This window comes from Canis lupus, chromosome 17 (genome assembly GCF_011100685.1).
Source record: "Canis lupus familiaris isolate Mischka breed German Shepherd chromosome 17, alternate assembly UU_Cfam_GSD_1.0, whole genome shotgun sequence".
In the NCBI taxonomy this organism is placed as follows: Eukaryota; Metazoa; Chordata; class Mammalia; order Carnivora; family Canidae; genus Canis; species Canis lupus.
In genome coordinates, this window is record NC_049238.1 from 22234763 (window position 1) to 22247924 (window position 13162).

The 13162-nt window shown below is 38.5% G+C and overlaps 1 protein-coding gene across 8 annotated transcripts in view; it reads left to right on the forward strand.

Moving 5' to 3' along the window:
* BABAM2 (BRISC and BRCA1 A complex member 2) overlaps window positions 1–13162 on the forward strand; it is a 406643-nt gene that overhangs the window by 321092 nt on the left and 72389 nt on the right. For 5 of the 8 annotated variants that reach the window (XM_038561133.1, XM_038561135.1, XM_038561134.1 and 2 more), the window contains exon 10: window positions 814–896. The exons of the other annotated variants lie outside the window; for them this stretch is intronic. In XM_038561133.1, the coding sequence (XP_038417061.1) occupies window positions 814–896 (83 nt within the window). The remainder of the gene's footprint in view (window positions 1–813; window positions 897–13162) is intronic. 8 annotated transcript variants of the gene reach the window in all.

Sequence of the window (13162 nt, forward strand, 5' to 3'; positions counted from 1 at the left end):
CTGGACTCTGCCAGGGAGATAGCAGATGCCTCCTTGTGTGGATGACAGAGATGATTCTGTCTGTCGTCGTGTGTGGCTAGCATCATCATGTTATGGTGATGTCTCCCAGGTGGAAGCTCTGGTGGAAAATGGGAAAGGCGAGCCTATTAGGATTTCACCCAGGCCCTTCCATGGTCCTGGGCTATTCTCTTCAAAGCATGACACGTACCCTGTGCGTCTCCCATCTGAACCAGCGCCTACCCAGCTAATGTGGCTCTTGTCTTGAGCCTGGTGGGGAGGAGAGGGGACGCAAATGAAAGGATTCCAAGTGCTTTAGAAGAAAATAATAGAGACTCCTAAACTAAGTAACGTTGTCATTGCTCATTACTGCTTAGTGCTTAAATGAAAGTAAGACTCATCATCACACAGACAGTAGTGTCATTGCTGACCTTATGGCTTCATTTGTCCTTTTACTCATAACTAGTAACCAGCATTTGCATGGCATTTTATGCTTTATCTTACTTGTTTTTCACAATCTTGTAATGAAGCTTGAAAATATTATTATATTTGTTTTACAGATGAGGAAACTGAGGCTCCAGAGGTTAAGTGATTTGCCTGAAGTCACAATAGTAAATGTAAAACTGTAACTTAAACGTAGATACTGTCATTCCAAACCCCACATCCTTCCTATGATAACATTCACTTAACCTTAAATGCATCTCAGATTCAATCACCATGATTTTATGAATGTATTCTTTACTTGGTTCCATCTCTTTTATGCCCTTTTTTTATGAGGGTTTCTTTCTTTGTGTGTGTATGTTTTTTATCACTTAGAGGTGTCGTGGAATATGATGCAGAAGGCTTTACAAAACTCACTCTGCTGCTGATGTGGAAAGATTTCTGTTTTCTTGTACACAGTGAGTACACTTTTGCTGTGAGCATGCCAGCATACATTTGCAAATATACTAAACCATATGTAATAATGACCGTGAAAACCTTTAGCATCTTGATGTGGTTCCTTTTACTTTAGTATATTTACCACATGATCTTAAAGAGAAAATATCTCTAGAGCAAGGGTTCTCAACCAGGTATAATTTGCCCCTCGGCAGATGTTTGACAGTGTCTGAAGACATTTTTGATTGTCATGATTGGGCAGGACAGAAGTGGGGATTGTTCTTCTGGCATTTAGTGGGTAGAGGGCAGATGTGTTGCAGGACAGTACCCCAACAACAGCAAAATCATCAAGTACAAAATGTCAGTAGTGCTGAGTTTAAGAAACCCTGCCCTGTGTCCAGGGTTCCAGATTCTTATTTCAAAGCATCTTTCCAGCATGAGATTCCAAAACTTTCAGGATTATTCAAAACATATTTGCTTTGATCATATGGCTATCATCGTTAAATGAAAATAGTACAACTTTGATAATATAATATGTAAAAGATGAGACAAGTTTGAATGTATTCCCATCATCACTTTTTAGTTTTATTCCACAGATAGGCATATTTAAATGCTTGTTCTGTTACATTAATCAATGACTCAAAAAACTTTAATCCAGCTTTCTCCCTCTCTTTTTTAAACTAATTTATTTATTTGTGATGAGGTGGGGGGCAGAAAGAGAGAGAGTCCCAAGCAGACTCTGCATTAAGCGTAGAGCCTGATGCGGGGCTTGATCTCAGGACCCTGAGATCACAACTTGAGCTGAAACCAAGAGTCGGCTGCTTAACCAACTGTGCCACCTAGGCCCCCCTGGTCCAGCTTTCTCTTAATGGATAATTTGGAGCCTCTTTTGTTTAATTCTTTGTTATGTAAGAATCATTGACCCATAGTACCAGGTTCCAGTTGCAAGTCAACCAAGACCTTTATTCTTTAGTAATTTGATGTGCAAATTTAGTAATTTGATGCCTAGTCTTCAAGCCAAAGACACAGAAGTTCCAGCTCTCCCAAGTCAAGTTTCAGAAAAGCAGTGAACTTGAGTTGGCTTCACTTAGTGGCTAGAACTACCCTAGACCCTTAATAAACTATTCCAGGAAGAGGAGCTTTGGCTCTGTTGAGCCATGCCATGGGACAGCATAAAGGCATTGGCTTGGGGGTTTTGTTTCCCCAGCAGACTGACATTCTTGGTTGTGATTTGCTTAGGCTAAAAAAATGGTTCTTAAATTCATTTGTCTTACCCCATCTCACACCAACAGTGAGGGAAGAAAGCCTCTAATACCACGGTATAATCTGCACAGAGAAAACTGAGAGTTGGCCATCTTTATAAGGTGTTTCCTAATGATAAACACCTTGCTACATGTGCTTCTTATTGAGCTTCTGCTCTGTAGTGAGTTATGTACTGGGACCATCTCTTCAAATGCATCTGAAGAATACAAGCATATTGCTGAGTATTAATTATGTGCACAGATTTTTAAAAAATTGGAGAAGTAAGACTTTAATTTGGGTGTTCCTCCAACTAGTTATGTGATATTGTTCAAATCACTTCTCTCCACTTTAATTTCCTTATATATACACTGGGGATCTGATCGTTAAGTCCTTTGGAGACGTTTACATATGGAGCTTAACCCATCATACAAGGCCACGCAGAAGAGGGAGCCTCACGGTCAAGGTCTCCTAGCAGTCTCTTCTCTGCCTGTCATCATCTGTGGCCCTACTGGTACTTCCAGCCACCACTTTTGGTTCTCACCTTATGTGTTGCTCTTTTGTTTTTTCATTCAGAGCCTTAATTCCTTTGTGAGATCTCATTTCCTATTTGCCATGTTCACTTTACACACCAGTAATTCTGCCTCTAGCCTGGTAACTCGCCCCCAGATCCTGATCACATCGTGGGTCTGTCACCACCCTGGACAGTTGCCTGGTTGATCCAGTAGGTGTGAATCCCCTGGCCCAGTTCATCAAGAGGGGCCTGTACCCTGTGTCAAATGGCAGTGGCAACAGAAGCCTCACCCAGTGGCTCTGAGAGAAGGACACAGAAGGAGGGACAATTGCAAACATTAAATTAGAGGAATGCTCAACTAAAGTGGCATGAGACCTCAACTCTTTAAATGAAATTTACTTTGGTTTTCTAGCCATGATTCTACTTTCAAAAATCTTGATGTCAGATCATATCAGAGAGAAGGGGAAAAAGCTATCCTTGGCATTGCTCATTCTCACCTGTGTCTTCCATGTGCAACTTTAAAAAAAAAAAAATTTATTCATGAGAGACACAGAGAGAGAAGTGGAGACACAGGCAGAGGGAGAAGCAGGCCCCATACATGGAGCCCTATGCGAGACTCAATCCCGGGATTCCAGGATCACACCCTGGGCCAAAGGCAGGCGCCAAACCGCTGAGCCACCCAGGGATCCCCAATTCACATGCAACTTAAGAGTCACTCTTCTGGTGGTGGTGCACAAGAATGATGCACAGGGATGAAGGAGCACTGCCCTCCCTTACCAATGCCTTTGGTGTTGTAGCAATATCCTGTTCCTCTGGGAGTTCTTTTTCCCGAAGACTGTTTCCCCTGGTACCATTTGTCCAGTATCTCTTACAGCCCCTTCTCTACTTTCCCATCTTAGCTTTTCTTTTTTTTTTTTTTTTTAAGATTTTATTTATTTATTCATGAGAGACACACAGAGAGAGAGAGAGAGAGAGAGGCAGAGACACAGGCAGAGGGAGAAGCAGGCTTCATGCATTGAGCCCGACGAGGGCCTCAATCCTGGGTCTCCAGGATCACACCCCAGGCTGAAGGCGGCACTAAACCGCTAAGCCACCGGGGCTGCCCATCCATCTTAGCTTTTCTAAGTCAAACATGTAACATGTAGTCCCAAAGTCATATTTTCACTTAGTTTTGGTTGCCTTCTCCAGAAACATCAAACCCATGGGCACTCTTTGGAACGATTACAAGGACTTGGGGATTTGGTTAATTTACTTTTTTTCAGAGTGTTTCCTCAGGCTCTTATTCTCTCCTTCCCCAGGCTGCTTATACCTTGCCTCTCAACATCACTGCTTACACGCATGGCTCTTTGGCAGATATGACTTTGTCTGTGAATCAGGGGACTTGATGCTGTTTCCTGCTCCATCACTAATACACAGCCTGTCCTTAAATAAATGAGTCCCACCCGATTGCTTCTTATATCTAAAACAATAGGACTTGCTCCATCAGAGTGAAGCTTGGTTGGATAACATGTTTTATTTCATCATGCAGTTAAGCATCTGATACTTTCCTTTGGAAATTATCTGCTTACTTGGTCACAACATCCAAGGGACCACTTGTTCCCTTTTTTCTTTCCATCAAGATGGGGGAGTGAATATGGGGTGGCAGAGAGTTAGTGATAGAACACTGCTGTGAATTATTCTGAGTTCTCAAGAACATGAGGAAGGAAGGAGATGCCTAGAGATGTTGCTAGTCTTCTGTGGCTGGCTCTGCTGCTCCATGGAGAGTGAACACCTGGCAGGACACCAGATCACTTCCCTACCCTCCTTTCTTTCTACCCCTTCCCCAGGACTAGGAAGAAGACTGTCACTAGAGCAGGTCCTGGTAATAATTCTGAGCATTTTGGATGCTAGAGAAAAGAGGCACTCCTCTCTTGAGGCAGATGACTCTGACCTCACACTTTGCTAGAGTGTGCAGAAGCAAAAATGCCCCCCTGGAAAACATTGTACGTATTCTGGGATGTCTCACAAGACACTGCAACCTCCAACATTCTGATGGTTTCAGGAGTGGAGATGTGGCCATGATCATGGCCGTGGAGTTTTCATCCATTTATTCCTCTTTTTTTTCTTTCCTTCATTATCAGTATACTGCAAGACTTGGGATCATGCAAGGATCAGAGTGTTCCCGTACAAAACTGTTTTCAGGAAGGTTTCCTGGCCATTATCTAAGAACTGTTTGTAGTGGTTATAGAGGTAATTCCATATTTGCCAAACTCTAGGGGTAGATGTTATCTTTAAGCCAGAACATTTTCGGAATGCTGGGTGACAAGAGAACCAGACAGCCAAGCATGGTAACACAGAACAAAAGCAACCACTGGGAGAAGTGTCAGCTCTTCATGGTCCCAGTCAGCTGTGCTATAAGTAGGTACAAGAGGAGGCAGCTGCCTGTGGTAGCAGGATTGCTTAGAAGTAGACGGTATTAAAAAAAAAAAAAAAGTAGACGGTATTGAGATCTGTGACTCCTAAGGCAAGTGAGAGAGTGTGTGTTTGTATGACAGGTTGTCTTTTCCCATTACCCATAAATCCTTGGTAAGTGACCCTTTGAGTCATCCAGCCTGCACCAGAGGCCATGTCTCCTTGGTAAAATACCTATTATTTTAAATCTGACCATTTGGGCTGTTCCATTTAATTTTTTAACCTCTCTACCCCTAACCCAGTCACTTTAACCCAATTCAACTGAGTTCTAGTTTTATTGAGAACCTCTCTGTGCTTAGTACAATGAAAGGTCCCAGGGGATATAAGTAAATAATTCAGCCTTGACCTTAAGACATTCAGAGCCTGGCAGAAGAGTTGGTGAACTACACAGTGCAGGCCAAAGCCCACCCTCAGCGTCTTTTCATATGGCCCTCAAGCTAAAAGTGGTTTCTGGGTTTTTAAAAGGTTGTTGGTGGGGAATCCCTGGGTCGCTCAACGGTTTAGCACCTGGCTTCGGCCCAGGGCATGATCCTGGAGTCCCGGGATCGAGTCCCACATCAGGCTCCCTGCATAGAGCCTGCTTCTCCCTCTGCTTCTCTCTCTCTCTCTCTCTCTCTTTCTGTGTGTGTGTGTGTGTGTGTGTGTGTGTGTGTGTGTCTTTCATGAATAAATAAATCTTTAAAAAAAAATCGTTGGGAGTGAGGGGAGGAAGAACAGAAGACAAGGATGGTAAAGCCTAAAATACTGACTCCTTGACCCTGTACCAAAAAAGTTTGCAGCCCCAGGTCTAGTTGATGAGAAAGGAGACCAGATAATGGTGAATTACAGTGGTATGCATTTTTTAAAAGAAATCGTTTGTGAGCTTGCCTCCTATATGCCAGACACAAAGAGACCAAGGGCAGAGAGAGAGCTTCATATGTTTTATATATAAGAGAGAGATGTAGGAAAAGAGAGATCCTCTCTAATGGAATCTAATGAGAAAGACAATAAAGAAGTAAACTATCAAATAGGCACATTTCAAATGCTGACACCTCTGTAACAGAACAAAGCAGGAGTCTACAAAAGAGACAAAAGGGAGGTGTCCTTGGTCAGGGAAGACCAGTCCTAAATAGAATGGAGTGGACTCATCTCCTTGCCACTGAAACAAAGTCTTGTAGAGTATGTAGCAGTGACAAGCATGATGGCTACTAGATAAATCAGTAAAACCAAAATTGTGAGGCTTTTCAGAACTTGCTTAGGTTTTTGGATACAAATCACATTTTTCTATAAATAAATAGATTTGAGGAACAAATCAGAATCATTAAAGTGGTTAAAATCAGGAACCACAATGTTATGTATTAGAATTCATTTCAAAGCAAATCTATGGGGTCCCTGGGTGGAGCAGCGGTTTGGCGCCTGCCTTTGGCCCAGGGCGCGATCCTGGAGACCCGGGATCGAATCCCACATCGGGCTCCCGGTGCATGGAGCCTCCTTCTCCCTCTGCCTGTGTCTGCCTCTCTCTCTCTCTCTGTGACTATCATAAAATAAAAATAAAATTAAATTTAAAAAGCGCAAATCTATGAAAAGTGTAATATTATTTTAGAATTAGTATGATTACTTCAGATAAAGCATATATAAAGATTTGTGACTTAATTTTTATCATTTCTAGTATGAATAATAGCTATCAAAGCAGCAAGAACTAAAATCGATTGTGCATAAAAAGTGAAACTAATCAGCTCTCTTTATTCTTCAAAGAGATAAAAGAATATGGAAAAAGATAAAAGAAAATCCACTTTCTAAAATAAAATGCCTTTTTGCTTTGATTATGAGAACTGTTGGTCCTTTAAATACTTTAAACATTTTGGTTAATTTTTATCCTGGACTTCCTTGAAAGTGGTTAGCTCTGCTAGGTAAAGTGGTTTTCGTCTTTTGATTACATACACAAGCACACCCTGTTCACAGTTTACAACCCGAATAGCACTAGAACTTTAGCGACCACTGTCACTATTTTGATTCAAATTGAAACTCCTGTTTTATCTTTACAGTCTACTTCTAGAAAGCCTTTCTCTGCAGTTTCTGACACTGGTTTGAGAATTTATGTCATTAATCTTCATAATATTCTTGGGAATATTCTTTTCATTCTGATACCTTGGATTTATGTGACACCTTTTTAATGACCTTAAAGGATTTCTTGTAAGGAAGGAGGTTGTAAATCAGATGCACCATGTGGTCATTTCTTTCCTTGTACCCTCTCATATATATTGTGTGTTTCCTTTCCATTGTAATTACTGGATCAAAGTAATTGCTAAAGTGAGTTTATCTGATCAAAGAAAGGGCATTAAAATGTGGTGATTTTGACTTAATGTATGCAGCTGCTTTGAAATTAACACATTGAAATCCAAGAAGGCATCTAAGTCAATGAAACAAAGGAAGCTGTTTACAAAGAATAACTTTTATAATATTGATCCAGTTCATTATACCCTTTTCTTAAAATCAACTTTAAAGTATTATTGACATTGGTGGAAACAGGGGCATTATTTTGGTGCAGAACTTCTGCTGTTGTTAAAAATAATAGGAATAGTAAAAATAGTTAATGTGTGTTGAGCATATACAATGCTCTAGTATTGCTCTAGTATGGTTCTAGTAATGCTCTTGTATTTTGCATATACAGTATTGTGTTGTTCAAGCCTCATAATATTCTTCTGAGGATAATTACTAATGTTACTTCATTTAACAAATGATAGAAGTGTGGCAACAGAATTGTGACAGAGCTAGGATTTAAAATCCAGGAACTGATTCCAGAATCCGTGTGCTAAACTGCATTACTATACTATTTCAGATAATTGGTTGGCAGTACCCCCAATGAGTTTTGAAAGCCCTTGGAGCTTCCCAGAGAACCTGTAAGCTCTAGGAACCAAAGTGTTCACCCAGGCTCTGGGAGATATGTGTAGACTGTCTCATTTCTCAGACACATGAATGGACATCTCACCAATGACAATATTGATCTGAAGGCAGCAAGGCATGAAGCTGGTGTTGCTCCTCCTTAGTAATGATAGGCTTTCCAGCTGTAAACCTCTGCCTAGCAGCTCAAAAGATACCAGCTTGAGTAGAGTTTCACTCTGTGGCCATAAAAAGCTAAACCTAATGGATTAATCAAAGAATTAGCCACCTATTGATTATCTAAAACTAAATTTAATGTGTTTAGACATAGTGCGTGTGGTCAGTTATGATGGCTCATTATACAAAGTCCTGCAGTTGCAAAGCCTGCAAAATTGGAGTCAAATAGACAATGTAGGTGTGAGAGTAGCCCAGGTTCTAAGACAAGAAGGAGTGGTAAGAACTTGGCAAGCTGCATACCCCTTTACATGATTTTGATTATTTTTTTCTAAAATGGAATGTAAACCTAACATTTCTGTGACCTGGATTTATCCTAATGGCCTATGAATCTTTTTTTAGAAAACACTTAAAAGAAAAAAAAAAAAAAAAAAAGAAAGAAAGAAAACACTTTTTTTTTTAACAGTATGGAGGTTTCTCAAAAAGTTGAAAATAGAACTACCCTACCACCCAGCAGTTGCACTACTAGGTATTTATCCAAAGGACACAAAAATATGATCCAAAGGAGTACATGCATCCCATTGTTTATAGCAGCAATGTCCACAATAGCTAAAATATGGAAAGAGTCCAGATGTCCATCGACAGATGGATAAAGAAGATGCAGTATACATATATATGGGGAATACATATACAGTATACATATAATATGCATATATATATACACACACACACACACACACACACACATATACACAAGGGAATAAAACTCATCAAAAAGAATGAAATCTTGCCATTTGCTATGACATGGATGGAACCAGAGAGTATTATGCTAATAAGCAAACTAAGTCAATCAGAGAAAAACAAATACCAGATGATTGTAGAATTTAAGAAGCAAAACAGATGAACATAGAGGCGGGAAGGAAAAATAAAATAGGAAAATAGAGAGGGAGGCAAACCGTTAAGATTCTTACCTCTAGGAAACAAACTGAGGGTCGCTGGAGGGGGTTACGTGAGGGAGAGGGGTAACTGGGTGATGGGCATTAAGGACGGCACTTGATATAATGAGCACTGGGAGTTATATGCAACTGATGAATCACTAAATTCTACCCCTGAAACTAATAATATACTATATGTTAGTTAAACTGAATTTAAATTTTTTTTTAATTTTTAAGCAAAAAAAAAAAAAAACTTTTCATTATAAAAATGTCAAACAAACACAAAAGTAGATAAACCCCCGTGTGTCCATCACCCATGTTGCAGCTTTGTCTACCTTGTTTCATCAATCCCTTTCTCCTTTTTAGTTTAATTTTTAAATTTTTCTGGAATATTTTGAAGCAAATGTGAAATATTTCACTTATAGATACTCAATATGTATCTCTAATATATAAAGATCTTTTAAAAATATGTATCCAAAACATTATTAGAACATTACAATACAGTAACAAATTGTAGTATTATTTAATATCATCTAATAGCCAGTCTGTGTTCACATTTCCCCATTTGTCTTAAGCATTTTTTTTTTTTTACAACTGATTTGTTCAAATCAGAAGCCAAATAAGTCAGGACTCATGAATCTTGAGAATCTTTCCTTAGAAAAGAAGAGATGTGAAGAAAATATGGAGTGAAGTTATTAAAAACATCACTTCACTCATGGGCCTATAGAAGACAAGGTCTGACATTTGTTTATCACTTTGATTTCAAAGTGCTTTTAATTACTGCATTTAAAATATGAGTCATTGATTCTCTGTGTCAGTTCTGAATAGAATTCTTAGCACTAGAATGAATGGTTTGGGATTATCTAATACAGGGACTTCTAATGTTCTTGTGCCAAAGACTCCTTTGGGAAACCCTCTAGAACCATTCTTTGAACAGTGTTTTAAAATGCATAAAGTAAAATATATAATGCTACAAAGGAAGCCAATTCTATTAAAATACTATTACCAAATTGTTAAAAATGATTTAATCATATGGTTAAAAACATATGATATGAGATATGGGCTTCTTTGATGACACCTTGAATAACAATATCCAGTGGCACATCTAATAACCCTTGTAACTTTGAGATAGTGATGAGCATAAAGAATATTTTAAGATATGGGCAACACCTGCAGTGTGATTAGAAGCATCTGTGATTTCTTTTGATAACAAAGTCAAGATACTGCTAATACTGCTGTAGATTGTTGCCTACGTTCATAATTGGAGGAAACACTAAATTTAAGTTAAAGGTAGTGAATGTGAAAGATACACTTTTTTCCTGTGCAAGTTCCCCCAATGCCCACATTTGATTCTAAGACTTTGCAGAGTAGGAGGCAAAGGGAGGTGTGTGGATCTGAGATTGAGAATCTCAGAAAATTCCCTGTATTACAGGGGTAGGTTGTGGCTGAGTACCTAACCCCAAGCCATGCATAATGTTAGGGAAGAACAGGACTAGAAGCCAGGTTCCTATATTCAATTAAGCATTTTCCCTGTTTGAATGGCTGAATTCTAAGATTCCTAGGTAAGGTCAATGTAGATACTTTTGCAGCAGTATGTGGTCAGTATTATGTTGCTGATATCTTAATACTATCCTGAAGAACTAAGTAATGTCCAACATAAGGAAAATACCGCAAAATAATACTCATTTAATTTTTTAATGACCTTCCTTTTGTATATTATATGCTCCCTAATTGTACAAGTTCAACTTTCCTAAGTCCATGGGACATTTTTCCCCTTTTTGAAGTATAACTTTATACTTTAACTTATAGTAAAACTCACCCATTTTAAGTGAATACTTTAATAAATTTTGTCAACCACATACAGCCACAGAACTAGCATCATAGTCAGGATGTGGAATATTTTCATCACCCTACAAAGCTTCCCATGTGCCTTTGCAGTGGATTCCCTCTCTTGACGTTCAGCCCCAGGTAGTCACTGACCATTTTATGTTACTACAGTTTATTCTGTTCTATAACAGAGGGTATAGAATTTCATAAAACTGGAATCAAATAGTATATGGTCTTTTGTATGGGACTGCTTCCACTTAGCATAGTGTTTTTAAGATCCACCCATGTTGATATTTCATTCTTGTTTATTACTAAGTAGTAGTCCCTTTTTCCATTCCACTAGTCATCCATTTACCAAGTTGGTGGACATTTTGTTTCCAGTTTCTGCCTATCAAGAATAATGCTCCTCTGAACATAGTTTAAGTCTTTAAAAAAAAAAAGATTTTAATTAGTTATTCATGAGGGACACAGAGAGAGAGAGAGGCAGAGACATAGGCAGAGGGAGAAGTAGGCTCCATGCAGGGAGCCCAATGTGGGACTCGATCCCGGAACTCCGGTATCACACCCTGAGCCGAAGGCAGACAGACGTTCAACCACTGAGCCACTCAGGCATCCCTCTCATTATGGTTTTAAGGTACAATTCCCTAAGGGCTAGTGATGTTGAGCACCTTTTCATGTGCTGTTTACAAAGTAAGTTGTTTTGTAAAATGTCTGTTCAAATCTTTTTCCTGTTGTAATTGGATCATTGTCTATTTTTGAGTCATGAATTCTTCATATATATTAGATGCAAGCCCCTTGTCAGTTATATGTTCTATGCATTTTTCTTCCAATCTGTGTCTTGCCTATTCATTTTTTAACTGTTTCTTTGAAAGAGCAAAAATTTTAATTTTGATTAAGTTCATTTTATCACATTTTCATTTTATGGTTGTGCTCTTGTTTTTAAAATTTTAATTCCAGTATTAGGTAACATACTGTGTCATATTAGTTGCCGGTATAGAATATAGTAATTCAACAATTCTGTACATTACTCAGTGCTCATCATGTAAGTGTACTCTCTATCACCTAGTTCACCCATTCCCTTCTCCCACCTCCTGTCTGGTCACCATCAGTTCTCTACAGTTAAGAGTCTGTTTTTTGGTTTGTCTCTTTTTTTTATTTGTCCATTTGTTTTGTTTCATTAATTCCACATGTGAATGAAATCATACAGCATTTATCTTTCTCTTTTTCATTTTGCATTATGCCATCTAGCTCCATCCATATCACTGAAATGGCAAGATTTTATTCTTTTTTGTGGCTGAGTAGTATTCCATTGTATCTATATACATTACATCTTATCCATTATCTATTGATGGACATTTGGGCTTCTATCATAATTTACCTTTTGTAAATAATGCTGCCGTGTTGGGGTGCATATATCTTTTTGATTAGTATTTTCATACTCTTTGGGTAAATACCCAGTAGTGGAATTACTGGATTATGTGGTAATTCTGTTTTTAATTTTCTGAGGATATTCCATACTGTTTTCTGCAGTGGCTTCACCAGTTTGCATTCTTACGGACTGTGCTTTTAGTGTCCTACTTAAGATGAAGTTCAAAAAGAATTTCTAATCTAGTTCAAAAAGAATTTCTACATTGTTTTCTTATGCAAAATTCATAATTTTAGCTCTTACATGTAGGTCTGTGGTCCATTTATTATTGTATAGAAGTACAATTGATTTTTGTATATTGACATTTAGTGGATTCCTTAGAATTCATGATCATGTCACCTGCAAATACTTTTCCAACATGTATTTCCTTCCTCTCCGCTCCCTCCTTGTTAGTATTTATTGTCACAATACAACGACTTAAAGAAGTCAGGGTTGAAGGGACTGGACTAAGTTTCTTTATTTAAGGGAACTTATGTAATTTATGTTTAATTTTTAATTTTTTTAATTTTTTTTTTCTTTTATTTTTGTTCTTTTTTGTGTCCTTTTTGCTTTCCTTTTTGCTTTCCTTTTTGCTTTCCTTTTTCCTTTCCTTTTTCCTTTCCTTTTTCCTTTCCTTTCCTTTCCTTTCCTTTCCTTTCCTTTCCTTTCCTTTCCTTTCCTTTCCTTTCCTTTTTTCCTTCCTTCCTTCCAGGGATCTTCAGACCTGACCTGTTTGTTGATTTAGTCCATGCACCATATATTGAGCACTTGCTCTTTCAGGCACTGTCAAAACTCTAGGGATACCAGAATGAATGCCACCTGCTCTGAAATTGCTCAGTCTAGTGAGAACATATAAAAACAAATGCAATCTTAGGCATCTACCAG